The sequence below is a fragment of the Oncorhynchus masou genome, chromosome 15 (assembly GCF_036934945.1).
Source record: "Oncorhynchus masou masou isolate Uvic2021 chromosome 15, UVic_Omas_1.1, whole genome shotgun sequence".
Classification (NCBI taxonomy): domain Eukaryota; kingdom Metazoa; phylum Chordata; class Actinopteri; order Salmoniformes; family Salmonidae; genus Oncorhynchus; species Oncorhynchus masou.
Genome location: NC_088226.1, coordinates 53,686,728 through 53,713,735, shown reverse-complemented (window position 1 = coordinate 53,713,735; position 27,008 = coordinate 53,686,728). Strand labels below are relative to the sequence as shown.

Genomic DNA, 27,008 nt, shown 5'->3' with positions numbered 1-27,008 from the left:
AACACCCCTGGGATAATGTACATTTGCTGAAGCATTATGACAACTCAGAAGATACAATGGTAGGGATTAACTGAGCTGAGCTTGGGTCATTGATAAGTCATTGACTCAACGCAGCCTTATAATGTTGTGAAAGGATTCAGGAACCCAAATGATTTGGAGGGATCCCATCCTCCTTATAAAACGAGCTTTGTTTCCAGAATGTATCGAAATTGTCAAAACACTTTACACCCACAGAACTGCAGTTGTCTCGTAGACAGTTATGGAGGGCTAAAAGTCTGCTGAACCGTTCAATGCCACAATTTTGGGAGGGCAGAGGGCCAGATATTATGGGGCGTTTGTTGGTGTCAAGTTGTGACCCAATAAGTTATTCATAATCCATCTTCAGCTGTTCTGAGCTACCCTTCATAATGTCTTTGAATCTCACATGAACTATGATAGACTCAATTTCATGATCCTGTTTTAAAATGTTTGGGAGCATCTTCTTTAAGTCCTGTACTCGTGCTCCTTGATAGCACAATGTTTTTGCTCCAGAGACTGAGACATTTCTCATAATTGAACTGCCCAATACAACGGCCTGAGATGGGAATGGAGAAATTCGCCCATTCCTACCCCTCACACAATTTGTTGAACCCTTCACGGGCCCACAAGAAGCAGGATAGCATACTTTCGTTGCTCCCAGTGATAGGTCTAGACCTCCCACAGCAGGCAGTACCCCGTCAGATCCAGAGAGAGGGAAAGGAGCCGGAACTTAATGACAAAACCGCTGCTGGAGTCAGCGTCGCAGACACAGGCAATCCCAACGATGAAGGAGCAGACATGACTAGACATGACGTTGACTTGAAATATCTTCACGTACAGAATAAAAACCAGGCTTCTGTCATAAGTCAATTTAATGAAAAAGATATAAAGAATTACAGGGGGCAGTTTGGAAAAGCAAATCCCGCATGAATCATCCTCTGGAATAAGGTACATCCTGGGATAGTAATTACACAACAAACATCTATGAAAAGGGGAATATAACACGGGAAAGAATACACCGACTGTACAAAAGATTAAGAACACCTTCCTAATATTGAGTTGCACCACCCCTCAGAAGAGCCTCACTTAGTCGGGGCATGGACACTACAAAGTGTCGGACGCATTCCACAGGGATGCTGGCCCATGTTGACTCCAATGCTTCCCACAGATGTGTCAAGTCAGCTGGATGTCCTTTGGGTGGTGGACCATTCTTGAATCACAAGGGAAACTGTTGAGCATGAAAAACCCAGAAGCGTTGCAGTTCTTGACACAAACCAGTGCGCCTGATACCTACTACCACACCCTGTTCAAAGGCACTTAAATATTTTGTCTTGCCCATTCACCCTCTGAATGGTACACATACACAATCCATGTCTCAATTGTCTCTAGGCTTAAAAATCCTTCTTTAACATGTCTCCTACCCTTCATCTACACTGATTGAAGTGGATTTAACAAGTTAGATCAATAAGGGATCATAGCTTTCACCTGGTCAGTCTATGCCATGGAAAGAGCAGGTGTTCTTAATGTTTTGTACACTCAGTGTAGGCTTATAGGGTTAGAGAGTACATCACATCATCCCATGGGATCTGTCAAGGCTAAGCACAGCAGAAATATGACTGAAATATTCTAGTTCCTACACCACCTTCCATATTCAAACTATAGGCATTTTATAACTTGATGAACAAATATGCAGCACTTTGCTCATGCCAGTCCTCTCTCGAAGGCAAAATTAGTCTTCCTAGTCGGATTCTGCAATAATGTGGATGTGTGTGCGCAGCTGTTTCAGCGTGTTGTGGAAGTCGAGCAAGAGTAGACTCCAAAAATCCTGGAGTCGTTCATCCCTATAGCCATCTCGCTTGCTAGTAATTCTAGCTTTCTGTTAGCTATAATTATTTTGTTTGTCTCTTGGAACTTGTATGGGAACATCTGAACAGTGCGACACACCTGGTTAGTTTGCTAACCTTAAACATTAGCTAGCAACCCATCTAGAACATAGATGGCTAGCTAGCTCACAACCAGAGCTGGCAATTTAATTAACGTTAGTAAAATAGCTAAATTACGCTGTGCATGGGGCTGAAGCTACTGTGATATAGAACTGGCGTCCCTGGGGCTGTCCATGGTACTGGAAGTTGACTGGCTGACTTCGATTGCTAGCTATCTAGTTTACCAGCTGACAGCTGTAGAGCAACGTGACTGATAGGCCAGTGTGAGAAAATAACTTAATTAAACTGATGGAAATGTTAGTTTGCAAATTAGCAAATTATTAACACAAATACTTCAACAAAATGAATCTCAGTATTCTTATTTACATGAAAAGAGCACCAGTTTTTCTTTCATTTCAAAGAGGTAGATACACTTAATGGTGGACCAGGAAAGCTAAATCTTAGTAGCCCCAGTCTTTCATCAAGGCGGCAACAGTTCATTGACATCTGTGTCTAAAGGGGAAGTCTAAGATTTAGGCCACACGACCACCAATCACCAAACAGAAAGTAAAACCAAGGAGGATAAAAAATTACATCTCAACTGACACAAAATATGACAATGAAACCCAGAAGATTGAGAGACAGACTGCAGGTAACCTTGCCATTTTCAAAGGCATTGAAAAGCACATACCCAGTACCGGAAAATGCCAGCTCCAGACATGGCCACGGGCCGATGTTTACACCTTTGTCTCAGTGTAAAGAGCCACAATGTTTCCCCAGACCATGTCCCAACAGGCAACAGATGATGTCCAATGGCCATTGACCGGTATGGGGCAGGCTCATGGGGCAGGCTACCCAACCATGTCTTTGTTCCAGGTAAGATTGATTTAGAAATAGTTTCTTATCAGTAACATTTCACCCCAACGAAGCATGGTACAGTCCTTACATATTTTATTAGAATGGAATATTGTTGTTTTAATCTATAACATGTAGCAATGGGCAGCACCCATGGAAGATCTAACACCATCTTAAATTGAGTATGTCACTCATTCAGGAGAAGAGGTTCTTCCACCATGAGGGAATGCTTCACCCATCCTCAAGACTCGTTTTTCTGGAATTTAATCAACTTTTCCTTGACAAATAATGTCGTTTTGTCTGGTGTCCATTATAAACTATAAAGAGTAGCAAGGTTACGTCCACAGAACCACAGCGCTGTCGATTTTCACAATTCTGCTGTCCTTGGTGTTGAAGTTAAACGTGTCCGCCTGTGCGGCGGGTCATATTTTCTATTTTTAATTCAAAACTTTAACTATGAATGATCATTATTTCACCACAATCTAGCCATATTTTGTTTGTAGTAGCGTTGACGACATTGAACTGTGACATGCCCTCAATTATATTTCAGAATGGTAGCGTATTATAAAGTTATTATGACATAACTGCAGATCGAACTGTAAAAGTCTGGCGAACTATAGATATGTAGTCTGGCGGTCTCAAAAGTAACAACGTGTGTTTGATGTCTGCAGAAGATAGCTAAATAACCTTGAATGCGTCATCTATCTGGTGTTTGCATGTAATTATTGACTAATCTGTGGCTGGACTATTTTCAGGTGAGCTCAAATTTGGTATTTTAGATCAGTGATTTTGGCTGTGGAAAATAGGTTATGTCTTCGTGTGTATCTAAGAGCAACCACTAACAATATTTATTCTGAACCTTTGAGGCTTTGGAGAGCCATAAGCATGTCAAGGGGGCAATATGATGTCATCCTTCCTTATGGTCTGACTACCATGCTGGAGGGTTTGTCCCGGGCTGTACTGAAAAAGAGACCAGACAACCTTAAACTCTTCGCCCTTTACTATCTGACAGAGCTGAAGAAATTCAAAAATGGTAGGAACAAATGGACTCCATCCTTATGCATTGCATGGATAATGATTGAGCTTTTTATCTTGAATCTAGAGAACCCATCCTTTGGGATAAAGAAGCTTGTGGTAGATTTCCACAAAAACAGGGGTAAGGAACAAGGCAGGAATCACATTTCATTATACCAAGAATGCCTTTGTCACATGATTAAATTGACGTGTAGTACAATCACTAGCCTATAACATAAAATGCAAAAGTACTTCCATACAATTCCATCTAGATTTACTGGGTCGCTTTGAGTAGACTTCTCTAACGTGCATAGGCTCTTTCTTTTTAGCCGAGAGTTTACACGACGATGGTTTTGAGGAAGAATTGAAAATGATTGGTTTCGAAGGCATACAACCAGGGCTCTCGAGATTAACCAGGGAGGAACCGACATCACCATCACGTTCAGTTCCAGATAGGGTCACTAGGATTCCGTCCACGGCGAAGGGGGACGCAGTCCTCGGTACACATATAATAAAGAGCAATTTACAGATCAACGGTCGCCAAGATAATTACGCACGACCCAAATCTGCCCTCGTGGTAAGTCAACCGGGTATTTTGCCTGTTACAGTTGACTGGAGACTTAAATCAAGCAGTGTAAAACAGTCGGTGAACGCACGAGGGCAAGAAGTTGAAGCCAAACAAGGTGGAGCCCCCAACAAGCCCGCCAATACACGATCAAGCGGAGGTTCGGAAAACGGGACGGTCGGAGACGCACCTGTCCAGGCGGCCAGTAATCCATGCACTGAGAACAAGGTAACCCTAATCACACTAAATTACAAAGAAACACTCGACACACCATGTAAACATGTCGACGAGATAAGAGAGTTAGTCCATGACCTCAGCAAAGCCCCAGAACAACGTAAAACAATACTAGTGACCGAAGGGCTTCCCTCTCCAAGAGGAGATGCTTCCACAATTCCACAGTCACAGTCTCCCGTAGGACAAAGAGCTGCAGCAACAACTACGGGACCCAAGAGGGAAAGACACGGTGTCAAAACACAGGTCATAGCGACCACTAACCGACGAAGAGTTCGGATCGATGCATGGGCGCAAGTGCCAGGGAAATCCTTCACCCGGAGCTCAGCCGATAGACCTTCAGGGTGCACGAATGAGAGACGCTCATTCAACGCTGCAGCAGTTGTGCATTCTGAACAAGGTATTTAAAAAAAAATACTTAATTGTCTTCTCGCCATGAATGATCAATTAAACGTGTTTTTGTTTTTTAAATACATAAATCACAGCAGCACTATAAAAAGATGGCATAATAAAATGGGTTGGTGATGTTTTATCTTTGTTTTTGTCTGTCAGGCTATCAAGATACTGAGCACCCAAGAGATTATGAAGTGTCACCAGAAACAAACCATGACGACGAAGCATGGAGAGGTCAACACATCAGTAAGGGCGAGAGTCATGGAAAATTATTCGCTCCAATACAATATCATGCGCCATGCTGTTGCGCTCAGCTAAGGTATCATCAAGAGTGCGCCTGCCACTATTCTACGCCACAAGACTACAGTTATTCCCACTTATTACCGACCCACCACCCAGGTCTACTGCACAATCAGTGCGCATACGACTACTCGCCTGTTTGTCAACCTCAAATAAACCTGTGCCACTGCGCTGCAGAGAGCACGGTGCCTCTTGCCATACACTTGCCACGGTGCGTAATGGTTAGGCCTCACACTACTGGTCGTTTGAAGCAGCAGACGCAAATCAAATCCTGTCGGACTTCGACAACAACTAATTGCTGGAATGAGGGCCCTGCAGTGACCAGGCGACGATGCGCTTACCCTACCCTGATGTCAAGCAGCTATTATCCAACAGACAGTGATTCCTATTGTCTGCCTTTACAGCCGAGGTCAACGATGAAATACGTTCCTGTCTATGTACCGATGGATGGCCACTCCGTGCGAAAAGCCCTGGCTCCTGCTCACCCCGCCGCCTACGTACCATTCAGCTACGTGATGGAAGCTGAGGAAGGAAGGAGGGCGCGTCCTAGTGTCCCGTTAAGTAAACCTTGTGGTGGCTTGAACTGACGTGGATCAGCCAACTTGTGATGGCTACATGGATTTTTGCCATCAATAAAACCTGTGAACAAAACACTCTTCTTAATGTTCTGTGTGGATGGACTAAACAAGAAAATAAAATACAAGTAGTCAGAATATTAGATCAGTAACAGTCGGACTGTGGAATAACACATTAAAATATCAGAAATTAAGTGTTATAAACTAATAAATCCCAACCACATCTGTATGTGAGTGCAGTTATTTTTTTGTAACAGAAAATGAAGTAAAGTTGTGGGCACAAAACAGCTGCACATTACATTAGGAGCAACAGATTGAATGTGTGGATACTGTGTGTTCCTATAGTATCAAGGGAGCAAGGTTGTGCAAATGGCACACATGATGGATTACAGCATTCACAATCAAAACACAATTAGAAACTGGGTGGTTCGAGCCCTGAATGCTGATTGGCTGACAGCCATCGTATATCAGACCGTATACCATGGGTATGACAAAAATGTATTTTTACTGCTCTAATTACATTGGTAACCAGTTTATAATAACAATAAGGCACCTCGGGGGTTTGTGACATATGGCCAATATCCCATGGCTAAGGGCTGTGTCCTTGCACTCCGCGTTGCGCATAAGAACAGCCCTTAGCCATATACCACACCCCCTTGTGCCATATTGCTTAATAAGAACACACAAAAAAGTAATAAAATGATGGCTGCATGGAAGATGTGACCTAATATAGACGCTACATTCAGATCAAGCATGTTTAACAGCTGAACATTTTGTATCACATCTATTATTGCTATTTTTATACACAGTGTATTTATTGTAATAAATTAAGGCTTTAATGTATTCATGATAGATAAGGAAGTTGACGTGGATAAGAATCAATCTCACTATTCAAGGAATGAATGTCCATCAGTAAATATCAGGTAACAGGGGATAGTTGCGGTTCCAGTACCCAGTGGAGAACAACCAGTCCTGGGAGCCATTGTGGGGATTCTGACCCTGTTGAAACCACCTGGAGACACAGGATGGATAACGTGAGCATGGGCGGGGTTGAGGATTTCCTGTCATTCTATGGATGAGAGTTAGTATCTACATTACATAAAGTACTGCATGCATGAATAAACATTAAGTCTAAAAAGACAGTTATGCGTTGGTTATGTGCAATAAATGGACTGCGGGTATGTATGCAATTATTTTTATTTGGGCCACTAACTGAATTTCAGAGATCAGAACTGATCCATGCACAGTATGTATTAGCACCAGTAGATGGCGCTACCACACAACAGCGTGACAGTGGAGAGCACATAAGGCACACAATAGAAGAGCAAGCAACTAATACCTGGGGCCGAGGGCAGGGTTTCTTCACATCAAAGCAAAGGTGCAAAAGAGAGAACAAGACAATGGAAGAGAAAAGTAGGACTTTGCATTATTATAAAGCAGTAAACTAAATAATGACATGGATTAAATGAAGGGATAGCTTTTCTTTTAATACACTTGCTTTATTTCAAAATATATGGGTGTATTGATATACAATACATAGAGAGTATAACATAACTGAAATTGTCAAAACATAACTGTATTTCTCTCATAGTCTTACTTTGTTTTCAACTCGTCATCAGATTTGGAATGGGTTTTACACGCAGCTCTCTGTTTCTCTTCTAGTCTCTTCTTCTCTTCACTTGCAAGATCTACAGCAAGGAGAAAACACACAGGGTTTTCACTGATCTTAGATCATCTGTGTGTTCAAGGAAAGGGTTTTCAGATGAGGCACAAGCACTTATCATGATTCGTACCAATATCTCCGTTCTCCATGGCTCGTATGTCTGGCCTAAGCCTGCAGTCTGTCTTTGGGATGAGCCCATCCATATCTTTATCCAGCTCGTTCAGTTGCATGGCAAACAACGTGAAGCTGTACATCTACAAATACAGGACTGAATATTTAAACACAAAGCTGTGAAGAAGATTATGCAAATGATGCTTTATGACCTTGAAGATTCTGAGCCTCTGCATTTCTATGTGCTTGAGTAAACCATGCATCTGAATAGGAGGGTTTCCGATGCGACTAACCTGTGTAGAGTTGACTGGTCTGGGGGCTATCCTCCAAAGGAGATAGCTGCCTGGGATGACCTCGACTGTGTCAGCCTCTGGTAGGGAGATCTCCTCCACTTCCTCACGAGAGCCCTGGACAACAGGACACACAACAAGATCACACGAGAAGTTTCCACAGCCTCAAAGTCTAAATTGGCTACATGGAAAAATGTAAGGTTAGGGTTAGAAATAAAGTTAGCAATGTGGTTAATGTTAAGGATAGGTTTAAAATCACATTTGAAGAGAGATTGTAGAAATAGGTTTATGGTTTTGTGGCTGTGGCTGTGGCGACCCACATGAGGGGAGCACTGCACTGAAGCTCTTCTATCTACAACCGTAAGAGCTGTCATCACAGCGACAGGAACACCCGCAGCCAAAATCAACTGACAATCCCAAAGTCGAGAACTGAAGACAGTATAGAAAAGGACACCCATCCCACACCTCTGATAATCAATGAATGAGTCACTATAAGATTGCTGGACCTTTTTTGATATATATAATATATAATATATAAATATATAAAAATAAAAAAAATTGTCGTCCTCTTAACCATCCATATATTGTATGCTTGTGGATTTCAATTTCTATTGACTGCTATAAGAGTGTAATAAAACACTTGAAAATACCACAGTGAAAGTGGCTGGAATTTACACTTCTTGTAACACCAGCACATGACGTTCTTTGCAGTATAAAACAAGCCTCAGGGATGGAGAACTCAAAGCATGTGTTCACCATGTAATGGACGACCTGATTTGATGGGGTACATACCGGTTTGCTGCTTTTCTTTTCCACTGTCCCCTTCCCACTTTTCTTATGTGCCTCCAATGCAGCATAATCCACAATGTACAGACACTCTGTCCACTTTCCGTAGAGAGAACAGACCTTTTTGCTGTGCCAAACACACACATACTATCAGTTAAAGCACTCCAGACATCACTGACATCGCTGTCTACCTTTTGTCCAGAATATAGCCTTCAACTTTGTGCAATTCCTTGCCAAAAAGGCCACAGGGTTTGAAATTCAAACAGCATCTTTCTCCAGTTCTGTGACAAAAACAGAGACCATCAAATCATTTTTCTTTTCATTTCTTTTAGTCATAATTCCCCATTCATATATTGCACTTCCTTCTTAGTCAGAGCATGTGACAGTATTTTTGACATACTTGTGGTTGAGCACCTCCACGTTGCCATACTGCTCAATCCACAGCTGCCCCACGATGATGTTGTGGACACAACATGTAGGGTTTGTCCATGTGTAGGCCTCATTGAACCTGGAAGTACAAATAATAACTCTATAACAACATGTTGTGGAAAAATACATGTTGGTTTCACACAGGCAACATGAGAAAACATCACACATAACTGTTGTGTTGATTGAATGTGGTGTGAAAGTGACAGTGCATGAATGAGTATGCTTACTTGGGAAGCTCCAGTGTAATGATGCCTTTGGGTTCAGCCTCCACGCTCTTGCCCCAGAACTTGAGTTTGGGGTAGATGGAGCCATGGAACACAAAGTCTTTCTTCAGGCCTTCGGCGTGGAACGCACTGACTGGTGGATGGTGGCTCACCTGCTCTGAGATCAACCTGAACCCCAGGTCCTCTCTGTCAGAGAAAAGGGGTGAGCTCAACACTTGTCTTTTACCACATCCAAATCCATCACCAGTGTTAGAGATGAACTCCTCCCTCTTACCTGACCAGTTCGTAGGTCTCTCCCAGTAGCGGGTTGAAGGGTTTCCCAGTTCTCTCCCACTGGGAAGCCACAGCAGACACAGCAAACGCTGCCACACACTGCCCATGCAAAACAGAAAAATGACTTGATGTGGAGATGTAATGTACAATTTCTTAGCTCTTTTTTTTCTACATACAGTATTTGTTATACGTTTCTATGTTTGTCTCTCTCAATTCAAGTGGACATAAAAATAAAAAAAACAAACAATAATCAAACCCATTTTCCAGATTATTTCTCAAATGTCTGTGTACCTTCATCCTCTCTATGGAGTCAGAGGAGGCGTTGGCCTGGTGGATGAGGTATGTGTGCTCCATGTACTCTGTCAGACGCTGAAGGAAGCTCAGGGGCTCATTCAAAATCACTGGCATGGTCATTTTAGACAGCTCCTAAGAGAGAGAACAAGAGAAGTAATGAAAGAGAGAGAAAAGGAGAGAGCGCAAGTCAGCTCACAAGTAGTTGTACTATGTGATTCCCATCTATCAACCATTAAATAATCAAGTCTAGATTTTACAGGAATGAGCAGTTATTGCATGAGCAGTTCTCATAGGCCCATCATGACATGTTATAGATTTTTTTTATGTACATACTATGCGTCACATTCACTGTCTTCAAACTCCCTGTCATAGATGAGCCAAGGCGGAGCGTGCATGAAATTACACATATTTAATAAGGTGAAACTGTCACAAAAAAACGGGTAAACAGAAACCGAACGTGACGCAACCGTGGCGCACAAACAGAAAATAAACAATTATCCACAACATTAGGTGGGAAAAAAGGCTTCCTAAGTATGATTTCCAATCAGAGACAAAGATAGACAGCTGCATCTGATTGGGAACCACACTTGGCCAAAAGCAAAGAAATAGAAAACATAGAATGCCCACCCAAATCACACCCTGACCTAACCAAATAGAGAAATAAAACAGCTCTCTAAGGTCAGGGCGTGACACTGTGTGTGTGTGTGTGTGTGTGTGTTAGAATTCACACACAAATCCACCAAGCATCAATTAGTCCATCACTGACATTTAATCGCTTTGCAGTACTGCGCCATGGCTAAACATGGAACAGGATTAGTTTGCATACTAGGGCCTTTAGAAAGTATTCACACGGCTTGACTTTTTCCATATTTTGTTGTGTTAGAGCCTGAATTTAAAATGGATCAAATGTAGATTTTTTTTGTCACTGGCCTATACACAATACCCCATAATGTCTAAGCAGAATGTTTTTAGACATTTTAACAATTGTATTAAAAAAAGTCAATAGGTATTCAACCTCTGTTGTGGCAAGCTTAAATTCAGGATTTCAGGAGTAAAAATGTGCTAAACAGGCCTCCTGAGTTGCGCAGTGGTCTAGGGCACTGCATCACAGTGCTTGAGGCATCACTACAGACCCGGGTTCCATCCCAGGCTGTGTCGCGGCCGGCAGAAACTGGGAGAACCATGAGGCGGCGCACAATTGGCCCAATGTCGTCCGGGTTAGGGGAGTGTTTGGCCCGGCCGGGATGTCCTTGTCCCATTGCGCATAAGCGATTCCTTGTGGCGGGTCGACTTTGGTCGCCAGTTGTACGGTGTTGGTGCGGCTGGCGTCCGGGTTAAGCAAGCAGTGTGTCAAGAAGCAGTGCGGCTTGGCAGGGTTGTGTTTCGGAGGACGCATTGCTCTCGACTTTTGCCTCTCCCAAGTCTATACAGGAGTTGTGGTGAAGGGACAAGACTTTAACTACCAATTGAATATCACATGAAAGGGGTAAAACGTTTTTAAAAAATGTAAAAACAAGTCACATAGTAAGTTGCATAGACTCACTCTGTGTGCAATAATAGTGTTTGATATGCTAATTGAATGACTACCCCATCTCTGTACCACACACATATTATCTGTAAAGTCCCCAGATTCAACCACAAAGTCCAGGGTAGACTCACAACGAAGGGCACCTTTCGGTAGATTAGTACAAATAAAATAAAAAACAAACATTGAATATCCCTTTGAGCATGGTGAAGTTATTAACTGCACTTCTGATGGTGTCTCAATACACCCAGTCACTACAAAGATAAAGGCGTCCTTCCTAACTCAGTTGCCAGAGAGGAAGGAAACCACTCAGGGATTTCACCATGAGGCCAATGGTGACTTTAAAACAGTTACAGAGTTTAATGGCTGTGATAGGAGAAAACTGAGGATGGATCAACAACATTGTTGTTACTACACAATACTAACCTAGTTGACAGAGTTAAAAGAAGGAAGCCCTTACAGAATAAAAAATATTCAAAAAATGCATCCTGTTTGCAACAAGACAATAAAATTCTACAAAAAATGTGGCAAAGCAATTCACTTTTAGCCCTGAATACAAAGTGTTATGTTTGGGTATAATCCTATACAACAAATTCCTGAGTACTACTCTCAGTATCTTGAAGCATAGTAGCGGCTGCATCGTGTTATGAGTATGCTTGAAATCGTTAAGGACTGGGTGTCACGTCTGGTCAAGGTGGGTGGAATCAGGCGCAGAGAGCAGAAATGCGAATAATAAAGTTTATTCTCCGGTGTACAAAACAACAGTCAACCCAAAAGCAAGACAGGGTGAAAAACTCCAAAACAGGGAAAAGAATAACCGGGAGAAAAACAAACAGCAAACACCGACAGACAAAACAAAATGACAAAATAACAATCCCGCACAAAACACAAGGGCGGGACAACCTACATAAATACAGATACTAATTAACTAAACAACACACAGGTGAAACCAATTAGACAAAACCAACAGATACACGAAAACAGGATCAGTAGTGGCTAATAGGACGGTGACGACGACCGCCGAGCACCACCCGAATGGGCAGGAGGGCCAACTTCGGCGGAAGTCGTGACACTGGGGAGTTTTTCAGGATAGAAAAAAAAAACTCAATGGCACTAAGCACAGGCAAAATCTACCAAATGCTGGGAGATGAATTCACCTTTCACCAGGACAATAACCTAAAACACAAGGCCAAATATACACTGGAGTTGCTTACCAAGAAAACAGTGAATGTTCCTGAGGGGATGAGTTACAGTTTTGACTATGGCAAAGACCTGGACATTTTTGTCTAGCAATGATTAACAACCAAAAGCAAATTATGCACAATCCAGGTGTGGAAACCTCTTAGAGACATACCCAGAAAGAGAAACAGCTGTGATCGCTACCAAAGTTGATGCTAACATGCATTGACAGAGAGATGAATGCTTATCTAATCAAGCTATATTAAAAAAATATATATATATTGTTTTTACAAATGTTAGAATTCTTCTACTTTGCTATTACAAAGTATTTTGTGTAGATCATTGACAAACATTTTATGAAATCCATTTTAATCCCACTTTGTAACAACACAAAATGTGGCTAAAGTCAAGGGATGTGTCACGTTCTGACCTTAGTTCCTTTGTTTTGTCTTTTGTTTTAGTATGGTCATGGCGTGAGTTGGGTGGGTTGTCAGTTATTCTATGATTTTCTATTTCTGTGTTTGGCCTGGTATGGTTCTCAATCAGAGGCAGCTGTCAATCGTTGTCCCTGATTGAGAACCATATTTAGGTATCCTGTTTTCGATTGTGTTTTGTGGGTGGTTGTTTTCAGTCTTTGTGTGTCTACACCAGACAGAACTGTTCCGGTTGTGTCTTTGTTGTTTTGTTATTCAGTGTTCAGTTTACTTTATTAAAAAGATGAACACTTACCACGCTGTGCATTGGTCCTCACTTTCTTCCACCACAGACGATCGTTACAGGATGTAAATTATTTGTATAGGCATTGTATATTACCACTCCCCGGCTACTGAACCACATTCTACATCAGGATTATGGCATGCTAGATCCTTTATATACATGCTCTAAGCTGTTGATAAAGAAAAGCTCCAGAGAATTGTATAGATATAGGTTACTTACTACACAGTACATCAGTATTGGATTGACTGATCTACAGTACAGGCACTATGGCCAGGAAGGTTCCCATTACTCATCATGTTACGGGGTTTGGAGAGGAACAATAAAGCTGAGTGCTTCTGGTTGATAGCTCACCATGCCAATGCATTTCCTCAGGATACTCCAGATGCTGAAGTCATTTCTGGAGAACATGGATGCTGGTAAACTTGTTCTGGAGTGAGGGATATACAGACGCACAAACAGAATCTGGTAAATGTACAAATGACACAAGTATCACGTTGTGCTCTGTGGACTTTGACATTACCCTTACCGTACAGTGATCTGCATTTCTTTCGATGAGATGTGCCAGGCATGTAACACATACTTTATATCTAATGCAGGAGTCAGATCTTATTCAGGCGAATATAGTCTGCTGAGTGCAACAAAAGCCTTCAGTTTAGTTTCAGGCATGTGTAGAGCTGACATATAGTGAAGGCCCAGGTCTACAATCAACACCTCTACTGTCCAGGAGCCATCCATGGAAATAGCTTCTCCCTGAGGCCTTCACTTCTTTAAGACAAGAAAAATCTTACCAACAAATGTACGCTGGCACCATGAACACCTGCGTATATTTAACACAAATGCTTGCTCACACAAAGATATGTGAAGATATAAACCTGTGGATATACCAGTTTGCACATCCCATTAATCAAATATGCCATTTGATTCCCTTCCTAACTATGCCATTTGATTCCCTTCCAAACTATGCCATTTGATTCCCTTCCAAACTATGCCATTTGATTCCCTTCCAAACTATGCCATTTGATTCCCTTCCAAACTATGCCATTTGATTCCCTTCCAAACTATGCCATTTGATTCCCTTCCAAACTATGCCATTTGATTCCCTTCCAAACTATGCCATTTGATTCCCTTCCTAACTACCACTGTCAGTCAGTCAGTCAGGTTGGGCTTGACCATTTGGACCACCACAGGTTTTTATGTTAATGTTTTTTCTTTAAGACAGTGAATGAGACAGATTGGAAAAAGCACTAAAATGCATGGCCTTCCCAAAAGCCTGGCCTCCACTTCTACACACTGATCAGCATTCAGATCGGTCAACATAGGGTCCTACTGAGTTCCAGTTATTGCATGACACTGTGACCTCATCAATGTTTAACTGGTTTTACACAGCACTCAGTCTTCTCAATGAGAGCCTTTCTCCTGCCTGGACCTAGCTAAATTATTCACACACGGACTCTGAAAACACAAAAAAATACACCATATGTAGTCTAGGAACACAACAAGAAAACAAACAGTAGGGTAAACAACAAGATCCTGATAATTAGGAGCTGGAAGATACTCCACCTCTGTATTAAGTCCTAAGAACCACTCATTTCCAACCCTGGTTTGCCTTTTCCACTGCTCTACTATAGGCTTTTTTTTACAGAAAGGGTTTTCTCAAAAAGGTAGAGACAAAAGTTTATTTGACAAACAACAACAAAAATATGACTTTAAAAGGTACAGGTTACTGCCAAAATAAAGAAAAAGTGACAAAGTGTTTTAACAGGGTGTTGTGCCACCATGAGCCGCCAGAACAGCTTCACTGCGCCTTGGCATAGATTCTACAAGTATCTTGAACTCTATTAGAGGGATGCAACACCATTCTTCCACAGGAAATTCCATATTTTGGTGCCTTAATTTAAGTGTTAAATTGAGTTGAGATCTGGTGACTGAGACACACACCCTTTAAACCCCCAATATGCTCCTTTGAGACCCCTCTTTCAAAGTCCCTGAGATCGCTTCTTCTAGCCATGCTAGCCAAAATAATAGGCAATTGTGCATTCTTATAGATGACCCTAAGCATGATGGGATATTTTAATTGCGTAATTAACCCAGTGGAAGTACCTGCTTTCAATGTACTTTGTATACCTCCTTTCTCGTGTTTCCTGTATTTTTGCAGTTACCTGTAACTTATTGTGCAAAGAGGCAAAGTGGCTTTTCTTTCCAGGTTTAATCCAAATCTGAAGCTTCTACCTTCTAAAACAGCTGTGTACTGTAAACAGGACCGTTCCCTGTGTGTGCTTGGATGTAGGGTGGATGGGAGAGACACTGGGTGGGTAGGAAGGGGTGTGTCGGGGGGGGGGGGGCACTTGGCTCAGCTCACCTGTGCCTCACAATCCCATTGGGTCGGGACTCCTCCTCATTGCCATGGTGATTCTCCTGAGACATGCTGGTTGGGCTGCTGCGCTTGCTGCTGAACAGGACAGAGCCTTTCTCCTCGTCCTGGTCAAATGAATGACTGGCCACCGCCTCAAAGAAGCTCAGAGAGTGCTCCGAGTCCGAATCTTGAGATGAAAGGGAGTAAGCAGTCATGTTGTAAAGGCAGGGACTGGACACATGAGTGACAGTGCTATGAATTACTGTGTCGCTATCAACAACTGATACCTTTGCCTGAGCCTCATGAAAGCCCTGATGGGAGAAACCAGATCTGTGGATAGGGTTGTATTTAAAGAGCCCTGAACCAACCTCTGAAGGCTGAAGGCATCAGTCAATCAATCATTGCAAAAATCATCATAACCATTATCAAAAGGCCATCTTGTGACTAAAAAAGCGTTTTCAAAGTGAAATAGTACTTTGTAGGTATTGCTCAACTCCGACTGGTGCACACAATACATTCAAGCAAGCAAGTAATCTTAGCATAACATTGTAAACACCTAGACTAGGGGTAGTCAACTCTTACCCTATGCGGTTCGGAGCCTGCTGGTTGTCTGTTCTACCCGATAATTAATTGCTCACACCTGGTGTGCAGGTCTAAATCAGTCCCTGATTAGAGGGGAACAATTAAAACAAGCTGTGGAACTGGCTTAGAGGTCCAGAGTTGAGTTAATAAAATGCATGAACAGCTATAGGCATCAATAAAATAATCATACTGTCAAACAAGACACCAGTTTTCATCTCAAGCTCTCTCACTTCAATTCCAATCTGATCGTAAATAAAAACAAGCCATACTCACCAGACACAGCATCGTAGAAATCATCATCACTGAGCGCGCTCCGTGGAGAGGAGCCCTTGACAACGGACTGCTCGAGTTCGTGCTGCTCTGTAGCCAGAGTCTGAAGCTCTTCAGACAGGATATTATTCTTCTCAACCTCCTGCTCCAATTTCAGACTGCGCACCTGAGCCCCAAACACACACACGTACAGACACACACAAACACAAGTGGGCACACACATAGTATAATTAATAAGCATACAGTATATGTTTGATGGCACTTCATGGCCTACATAGATGATCTATTTATGCTAAATATCAACACTGAAAAGCAAGTTACAGCATACAGTGTATAGAGTATAGATATCAGCAGAGATCTCTGTACAGCTGTGAGGATTTGTGTTGTGTAGGTCTGTAGACTACAAGAGCAGCATACTGACTGATCCCCTCTTGTTACTGTACTCAGATCAGCAGACAGACATCACAGGAACAATACACGTTTAGCTGTAGTGGAGGACAGGTGCCTTAAACCTGTCGTCTCAAATGACCATCCAGAGAACGATCCTCACGGCGCAGAAGAGATCAGATAACTACAATAGGCAAGGAAATTTCCAAATAGACTACTTGATCTTCTGTAGAAATATATAAAGATATACAGTACCAGTCAAAAGTTTGGACACAACTACTCAGTAGTAGTTGATGATGAGAGGGTTTTTCTTTATTTGGACTATTTTCTAGATTGTAGAATAATAGCAAGACATCAACACTATGAAATAACACATATGGAATCATCTAGTAACCAAAAAAGTGTTAAACAAATCAAAATATATTTTAATTTGAGATTCTTCAAAATAGCTACCCTTTGCCTTGATGACAACTTTGCACACTCCTAGCATTCTCTCAACCAGCTTCACCTGGAATGCTTTTCCAACAGTCTTGAAGGATTTCCCACATGCTGAGCATATCTTGGCTGCTTTTCCTTCATTCTGCGCCCCAAATCACCTCAATTGGGTTGAGGGCGGGTGATTGTGGAGACCAGGTCATCTAATGCAGCACTCACTCTCTTTCTTGGTCAAATAGCCCTTACACAGCCTGGAGGTGGTTGGGTAATTGTCCCGTTGAAAAACAAATGATAGTCCCACTAAGCACAAAGTTGATGGGATAGCGTGTCGTGCAGAATGCTGTGGTAGCCATGATGGTTAAGCGTACCTTGAATTCTAAATAAGTCACTGACAGTGTCACCAGTAAAGCACCCCCACACATCACACCTCTTCCTCCATGCTTCACGGTGGGAACCACACATTGCGGAGATCATCCGTTCACCTACTCTGCATCTCACAATTTGGACTCATCAGACCAAAGGACAGATTTCCACCGGCCTAATGTCCATTGCTCGTCTTTCTTGGCCCAAGCAAGTCTCTTCTTATTATTGGTGTCCTTTAGTAGTTGTTTCTTTGCAGCAATTCAACCACGAAGGCCTGATTCACACAATCTCCTCTGAACAGTTGATGATGAGATGTGTCTGTTACTTGAACTCCGTGAAGCATTTATTTGGGCTGCAATTTCTGAGGCTGGTTACTCTAATGAACTTATCCTCTGCTGCAGAGGTAACTCTGGGTCTTCCTTTCCTGTGGTGGTGTAACGGCGTTCTTCGTTTGTTGAAAGAGAGTCAGACCGAAATGCAGCGTGGTGGTTACTCATGTCTTTAATGTAGAAGATAGCGATACATGAAATAACTTAAATAAATACAAAACAACAAACGGAACGTGAAAACTAATTACAGCCTATCTGGTGAACACTACACAGAGACAGGAACAATCACCTACGAAATACAAAGTGAAACCCAGGCTACCTAAATACGGTTCCCCATCAGAGACAACAAGAATCACCTGACTCTGATTGAGAACCGCCTCAGGCAGCCAAGCCTAAACTAGACACACCCCTAATCAACCACAATCCCAATGCCTACAAAAACCCCAATACGACAACCCAATAAACCCATGTCACACCCTGGCCTGAACAAATATATAACGAAAACACAAAATACAATGACCAAGGCGTGACAGGTGGTCCTCATGAGAGCCAGTTTCATCATAGCATTTTATGGTTTTTGCGACTGCACTTGAAGAAGCTTTCAAAGTTAGAACTTTTCCGAATTGACTGACCTTCATGTCTAAAGTAACGATGGACTGTTGTTTCTCTTTGCTTATTTGAGCGGTTCTTGCCATAATATGGACATGGTCTTTTACCAAATAGGAATATCTTCTATATACCACCACTACCTTGTCACAACACAACTGATTTGCTCAAACACATTTAGAAGGAAAGAAATTCCACAAATTAACTTTTATCAAGGCACAACTGTTAAGTGGAATTCATTCCAGGTGACTACCTCATGTAGCTGGTTGAGAGAATGCCAAAAGTGTGCAAAGCTGTTTGAATGCCAAAAGTGTGCAAATGGTGGCTACTTTGAAAAATCTCAAATATAAAATATATTTTGACTTGTTTAACACGTTTTTGGTTACTACATGATTCCATACATGTTATTTCATAGTTTTGATGTCTTCACTATTATTCTACAATGTAGAAAATAAGAAAAATGAAAGAAAAATCCTGGAATGAGTAGGTGTGTCCAAACATTTGACTGGTACTGTACCTCATAACCACACACCTTCTCCTTTGCAAAAGCTGCATTTCTTTCATCCATTGAAACACTGTGGCATAGCTAGTACTTCTCTGCATAAAGCCAGATATTTGAACCCAAAAGGTGTATTCATTTTCAACAGGCAGTGTTTCTGGTGAGGGCAGCTCAAAGTCCTGAAGGTGCAGTATGCACAGTACGGCTTACCTGTAAGTCTGGGAATAGAGGAAGGGAGCGGAAGCAGACCTGTAATTGTGATTCATTCACCTTTCTTAAAGATGACGTAAGGTATCATATAGACAAACACCCAGATGTCTCTGAGGACTTTGTAGAAAACAAGCGTACATTTCTAGATCTCCACTGAGATCCACTGAAACATTCAGCGTCAATAACTAAAAGCCTGAATGTAATGGAATGTAACTGCTAAACAGTTTTATAACGGGAGATTGTGCAATCATCAGAGCCACATCCTATGCAATCTTAGAATATTTATAAATAGCATATTCAACATCATATGATAACCAGGGATCTTATGTTATTGTGATCCCTCACTTTGGTGAGGGTTGGTGAGGGTTCACCAGTAAATGGAGACAAAATTCAAGCTGAAGTAATCAAACTACAGATTCATCCACAAAATCATACTAAATGTCTGTCCAACAGCTATTGTCATCGTTAGTCCCTGTAACACTGTAATAGCATCACTAATTCCCAATCACATGTGAAGTTATACTGAAATGGTCGTAGCACCCTTGTCATCATACTACAACATCTCCAACCATAAGATGCATTAGCAGTAAGACACAGTGAAACAGTCAACCTTCAAACCAGGAACCAACTACAATAACACACTCACTTCACAATCAAAGAAAAGCTCATTGCACCAGAGCTGCAAATAAACTCACAATAAATCCAGCCTCTTCCATTTGCTTTGCTGGTAAAGAGTTTCTCCCACAGCACAGGCCTGCACAGTGGGACACATGCATTCGCCTGTGAGCTCACAAAACAGAGCACTAATTGAGGAGCCGTCAGCAACGGCAGCAGTAGTAGAATGGTCCCTCAGGAGAAGCTGTGTTATAAACAGCATATGATGGTTCTGTAGTAGCACTTATCAATAGTAGTAACATTTGCCTTTCCAGTAGTTTGAATTGGAGTATGACTCTGAGTAATGGCAGATGTAGTTCTACAGAGAATTACTATCAGTCACTATTGTCACATTGACAAAGTTGTTGTGAAGATGGGGAGAGGTATGTCTGTTATAAAAATATGTCCTGCATTTTTGGCACAAAGATCAACTGTACTAGTTCAGGCTTTGATCTTGTCTTGATGTCCGGTAATATGGTCAGGTGCAGCAAAGAAAGACCAAGCAAAGCTGCAGTTGGCTCACAACAAAGCACCACACCTTGCCCTTAACTGCACACACAGAACTCACATCAACAATATGCATAGTCTTTCATGGTTGAGGGTTGAGGAGAAATTGACCACTTCTCTTGTAGTCTTTTGAAGAAACATTTGTGTGTTGAAAATGCCTAACCCCTTGTATAATCTATTTGCATACAGTGTCATACAGACATACATACCCCACCTGACACGCCACCTCACACAAACACAAACAGTTTGCGAATCAAAACATCAGATATGCATTTACATCATACTGTAGATTATTTGGACACATTAGTATATCAAACTGTGCCTCATTAATAGTTCACCCTCAGGTCCATGTACACAATTGCATGAGAGAGCAGCATCTACCAAGGTCATGACTGCTGGTCAGTTTCATGCTGTACAGTGGCTCAACAACCTCCTCCACTCAAGGGGCAGTTAGCTAACGCTGCTAGGTTGTGGAACCCATCTCAAGTGGAAGAAAGCTAATGCTGCAAGGATGTAGAGCCCCTCTCAAGGGGAAGCTAGCTAGCACTGCTAGGCTAGAGCCCATCTCAAAGGGAAGCTAGTGTCATGATGATGCCCTGTTGTAATGAGCCCCCATAAATATCTTTCCCCCTTTTCTCTCCACCCTACAGAATGGACTCTTGGAAAGCCTTTTGTTAACATAGAGAGAGAGTATGTTAACATCAAAAGGTTGGGGAAAGGTACAACATTTCTGTAATCCAACCAGTTGAAAGTGTCCGTTGGTACTTAAAGAATATGATGTCAGATCAGTTGGTGTATGGGACATTACATCTGATGATAGGACAACATAAATTGCATCTTGGAAAGTCTGCACATTCTACTTATCAGATTCACATGGAATTGTTGTGCAATTGAAATGTTTAAATATGAAACTATTTGTGAAAAGATTAAATGTAATTTTAGCTTCTAAATCAGAGAATTGTTTTCAAATAGTAAACTATGCTCACTCTGTGGACACGTGGCCAAATGAACAGACATTGGTTGAGAATTATGAAACAAGCCCTTCTCTCCCCCACTACAAAAGCCCGTTGACGCAAGTCAACTTTAGTTCCGAAGACATGAGGACTGGTGTCGATACATTTAAAAGGGCTAATATCAACTACAACCTAACAAAATTAACTTTAATTCCCAACAACATGAGGACTGGTGTCCATACGTTTTAAAAAGGCTAATTTCAACGCGTAGATGACTATCACCATGCTGGAAGGATGAATTTCTATCAGACCAGACAGAATTCAGTGCGAGCTGATTATGGCAAAATGGTATGAACTTTGAACTCTTATTCACTAAAGAAGAAGTGATACATCCTAGGCGTCGAGTTATCAGCTGCAGCTGTAAATGTACGTGGTCTAGGAAAGGACAGACAATCTCCTAATCAGAACGACAGGGTACAACGTATCCGCCCTACAACACTACGACCAGACAGATTCTACAAAGGACAAGGGCAATCTCTGCTGGGCAAACCAGTCTTCCATCTTCGACCCATCTATCGAAACACAGCTCAGTGTAAATATATATTTTGCGTTTTTCTTTTCCAAATGGGCAGTTATTAGAATGCATAAGCTTCTGTATTTACATTAGCATAGCTTTTCAAGGTCCGATAGAGACCAAATCTCCTTTGTACCTCGCTCTTTCATTCAAACCCAACCCCCTTTCTTTGTGTAACCAGCTGTGATATCGGTTTCACCCGCTAGGGACTTTTTCTTTTATGACATGATTAGTAATCGATGTATGATCCATCCTGTGTATATGTAATTCTGCGTGATAATTAAGGTATTTAGTAAATAAATAATTAACCAAATTTTTGTATTGCTGATTCAACTTGTTAGCCAGGGTTCATGAAGAAAACCAAGAATTTTAGAATGTTCAGATAAGACTGATATTAGGTAAAGAATAATTAATGATCGACTGCTATTGATACGAAAGATCTTCAGGTCGTTAAGAGTGGATTCGGGAGATAGCAGCTCTAAATAAACTAATACTTCCATGGTGCCCCGGATTCCTAATGAGTAGTTACTGCCAAATTAATTTAATCAAATAATTAACGTTAGGTAATTGATTTGAAAATAGCATGTCATCTCATTTAACCAATACTAGAGACACAACACTAGCTAGCTTTGTTAGCAAAGATACTGGTAACTAACCCAAGAGATCTCTTCGACGTAATTTCCTTTGGGAGCAAATGAAGCATAGTGGGTAGAACAAGCAAGGAGGAGGGCAGAGCCAAGCACGAGCTAGTGAAATCCTAGTGGCACATTTAAAAAAAAATGGTATATATATATTTCTGTGTGCAATAACTTAATTCAGCCTTGCACTCCTTCTAAACAGCAGCATTTTTTGAAAGCGTCTAGTCTACAAAACGTAGTGCACTCTTTCCTTAACCGATTGTAGTTTTGGGAGCAGAAAACTGTATTGAGACTGAATGTTTCATCGGTGAAAAAATGTACAGAACGTTGGACAACTTTAATCTAGCTCCATCTTCTCTCACTTCTCACCACTGAACATCCTCATATCACCATATTTCTCCCTGTCACCCACGACTGCGTGACCGTGCAAGACTTCAACACCACCATCAAGTTGGCTGATGATACTTTTGCTATTTTGGTATGTTATTAGGATCCCCATTAGCTGTTCCAAAAGCAGCAGCTACTCTTCCTGGGGTCCACACAACATGAAACCTGACATAATACAGAACAAAAATAGACAAGAACATCTCAAGGACAGAACTATATACATTTTTAAATAAGACACATGGAGCATATATATCAAAACATACACAAAAACTATCTAGGTCAAATAGGGGAGAGGCGTTGTGCTGTGAGGTGCTGCTTTATCTGTTTTTTGAAACCAGGTTTGCTGTTAATTTGAGCAATGTAAGATGAAACGGAGTTCCATGCAATAATGGCTCTATATAATACTGTACGCTTTCTTGAATTTGCTCTGGATTTGGGGACAGTTAAATGACCCCTGGTGCCATGTCTGGTGGGATAAGTGTGTGTGTCCGAGCTGTGTGTAAGTTGACTATGCAAACGATTTGGGATTTTCAACATATTAATGTTTCTTAAAAAAATAAGAAGTGATGCAGTCAGTCTCTCTGCAGCAGATATTTGGTGAGCAATGTGTTTGGAACATCAAATCGCAATACATATTGAATCGTGAGAATCGCAATACAGTGCACACGGAAAGTATTCAGACCCCTTCACTTTTAACACATTTTGTTAGGTTACAGTCTTATTCTTAAATGTATTATATAAAAAATGTTCCTCATCAATCTACACACAATACCCTATAATGACAAAGCCAAAACAGGTTTTGATTTTTGTGCAAATGTATTAAAAATAAAAACAGAAATACCTTATTTACATAAGTATTCAGACCCCTTGCTATGAGACGCAAAATTGAGCTCAGGTGGATCCTGTTTCCTTTGATCATCCTTGAGATGTTTTTACAACTTGATTAGAGTCCACCTGTGGTAAATTCAATTGATTGGACATGATTTGGAAAGGCACACACCTGTCTATATAAGGTCTCACAGTTGACAGTGCAAGTCAAAGCAAAAACCAAGCCATGAGGTCGAAGTAATTATCCGTAGAACTCTGAAACAGGATTGGGTCGAGGCACAAATCTGAGGAAGAGTAACAAAAATGTCTGCAGCATTGAAGGTCCACAAGAACACAGTGGCCTCCATCATTCTTAAATGGAAGAAGTTTGGAACCACTAAAACTCTTCCTAGAGCTGTCCGCCCGGCAAAACTGAGCAATCAGGGAGAAGGGCCTTGGTCAGGGAGGTGAGCAAGAACCCGATGGTCACTCTGACAGAGCTCCAGAGTTCCACTGTAGAGATGGGAGAACCTTCCATAACAACAACCCTCTCTGCAGCACTCCACCAATCAGGCCTTTATGGAAAAGTGTCTGAACAGAAGCCCCTCCTCAGTAAAAGGCACGACAACCTGCTTGGAGTTTGCCAAAAGGCACCTAAAGGACTCTCAGACCATGAGCAAAAGATTCTCTGGTCTGATGAAACCAAGATTTTTGGCCTGAATGTCAAGCGTCACGTCTGGAGGAAACTTGGCACCATCCCTACGGTGAAGCATGGGGGTGGCAGCATCATGCTATGGGGATGTTTTTCAACGGCAGGGACTGGGAGACTAGTCAAAATTGAGGGAAAGATGAACGGAGCAAAGTACTGAGAGATAAAAACCTGCTCCAGAGCGCTCAGAAGGTTCACCTTCCAACATGACAACGACCCTAAGTACACAGCCAAGACAATGCAGGATTGGCTTCGGGACAAGTCTCTGAATGGCCTTGAGTGGCCCAGCCAGATTTGAACCTGATCGAACATCTCTGGAGAGACCTGAAAATAGCTGTGTAGCAATGCTCTCCGTCCAACCTGAGAGAGCTTGAAGGGATCTGCAGAGAAGAATGGGAGAAACTCCCCAAATACAGGTGTGCCAAGCTTGTAGAGTCATACCCAATGAGACTCGAGGCTGTAATCGCTGCCAAAGGTGCTTCAACAAAGTACTGAGTAAAGGGTCTGAATACTTCTGTAAATGTAGTATTTCCTTTTTTTATCTTTAATACATTTGCAAAAATGTCCCAAAAACAGTTTTTGCTTCGTCATTATGGGGTATTGTGTGTCGACTGAGGAGGGAAAAACTGTTTAATCCATTTTAGAATAAGGCTGTAACGTAACAAAATGTGGAAAAGGTCAAGGTGTCCGAATACTTTCTGAATGCACTGTCTTTCTCTTCAGTGTATCCTCTTTAATCAGGTGACATTGTGAATATATGAGTTACTGTTTGTTCGTCTTTACATGCTTGTGTGTTGGAGAGATTTCCCAGCTGATTGTAAACATCATAAAAAACACTTCTCACGGCTCCATCCCTTTTCCGTCCCCTTTGTCTCCCATAAACCCTCTGCATTAATAAACTACCTGCCAAAGGCACAGCCTTGCTCAGTATGTGTGTTTGTGTGTATCGGTAGTAAAGACTAAGTCTATGGTGAATTTCCACTGAGGATTTTCCCTGGGTTTTTACAAAAAGCCTCAGGCTTCTGTGTTTCCACCGCCACGGCCCGGCTCACTGGGCCATGAACTCAATGGACCTGCTCTGATTTATTTAATGAAGCTGCCAGTTGAGGACTTGTGAGGCGTCTCACTCCTCTTTCTGTTCTGGTTAGATCCAGTTTGCGCTGTTCTGTGAAGAGATTAGTACACAGCATTGTACGAGATCTTCAGTTTCTTGGCAATTTCTCTCATAGAATAGCCTTCATTTCTCAGAACAAGAATAGACTGACGAGTGTCAGAAGTAAGTTCTTTGTTTCTGGCCATTTTGAGCCTGTAATCGAACCCACAAATGCTGATGCTCCAGATACTCAGCTCGTCTGAAGAAGGACAGTTTATTGCTTCTTTAATCAGGACAACAGTTTTCAGCTGTGCTAACATAAATTGCTTTTCTTTCAAAAACAAGGACATTTCTAAGTGACCCCAAACTTTTGAACAGTAGTGTAAGTGAACCATGAATTTTAAGGATCTTAAAATTCCCTGTTACATGTAAAAGAATAAGAGAGAATACACAGATCTATTGCAGAACGAGGACATTCAGGGGGATGGGGAAGGTTGAGGAGAACATTCAGGGGAATGGGGAAGGTTGAGGAGAACATTCAGTGGGATGGGGAAGGTTGAGGAGAACATTCAGGGGGGTGGGGAAGGTTGAGGAGAACATTCAGGGGGGTGGGGAAGGTTGAGGAGAACATTCAGGGGGGTGGGGAAGGTTGAGGAGAGATACCAGATGAAGGTAAAAGAGGTTGTCGACTGGTATGTCACCTGTAGTGATTCTGTCAGCTCTCCCACACCCATGACTTCTTCCTCGTCCTCCTCGCTGTCCTGCAACTGAGAGCAGTAGTGTGTGCTGTAGGCAGAGTATTCCTCCATAGCGTCCAGCCACACTCATCTGAGCTGCATGATGTACTGCACTGTACTGTGCTGCTTCATGTTCTGCTCTTAGGCTAATAACTGGGCTCTCACATGACTCATGATAGGAAGCAAATTATAAGTTATGAGAATAGCGTTGTTTGTTGTGTGTGTGTGTGTGTGTGTGTGTGTGTGTGTGTGTGTGTGTGTGTGTGTGTGTGTGTGTGTGTGTGTGTGTTTGTTCAAATGTAGGCTATGTTCATCAACTGGTTGGTGTTTTTTTTAAATAGAAAACAGTACGTTTTTGTTTTGACAAAAAATAATGTTCCTTAGCTTTTGTAAGTATGACAGCCATAGAAAAAACAGAAGCAATGAAAAACAGAAAAACAAACCACATCTCACTTTTCTTGTTGTCATTCACGGGGTACTCTTTGAAATGATCCACTTGAGGGTGAAAAAGCAGCTGTCTCTGACTTTGATCTGAAAAATGAATAGTAAAA

The 27,008-nt window shown here is 41.8% G+C and overlaps 1 protein-coding gene across 1 annotated transcript; it reads right to left on the bottom strand.

The window, feature by feature from the left end:
• Nucleotides 1–6,554: 6,554 nt before the first annotated feature.
• On the bottom strand, nt 6,555–26,529 carry LOC135556880 (oxysterol-binding protein-related protein 1-like). The gene is made up of 15 exons (XM_064990297.1): nt 26,422–26,529; nt 16,573–16,735; nt 15,724–15,904; nt 13,716–13,791; nt 9,941–10,075; nt 9,651–9,748; nt 9,380–9,562; nt 9,124–9,231; nt 8,915–9,004; nt 8,730–8,850; nt 7,941–8,054; nt 7,667–7,790; nt 7,471–7,561; nt 7,213–7,233; nt 6,555–6,885 (listed from the first exon to the last, which is right to left on the bottom strand). The coding sequence occupies exons 1-15, from the start codon at nt 26,527–26,529 to the stop codon at nt 6,783–6,785; spliced, it is 1,716 nt and encodes a 571-aa protein (XP_064846369.1). The 3' UTR covers nt 6,555–6,782.
• Between the last annotated feature and the right edge of the window lie 479 nt (nt 26,530–27,008).

Coding starts and splice junctions, on each gene's coding strand:
- LOC135556880 (XM_064990297.1), bottom strand. CDS start 26,529: ATGGAGGAATACTCTGCCTACAGCACACACTACTGCTCTCAGTTGCAG. Junction 7,791..7,940: donor GACCAGTCAACTCTACACAG/GTTAGTCGCATC, acceptor CTGTATTTGTAG/ATGTACAGCTTCACGTTGTT. Junction 7,234..7,470: donor GATGACGAGTTGAAAACAAA/GTAAGACTATGA, acceptor TTTGATGTGAAG/AAACCCTGCCCTCGGCCCCA.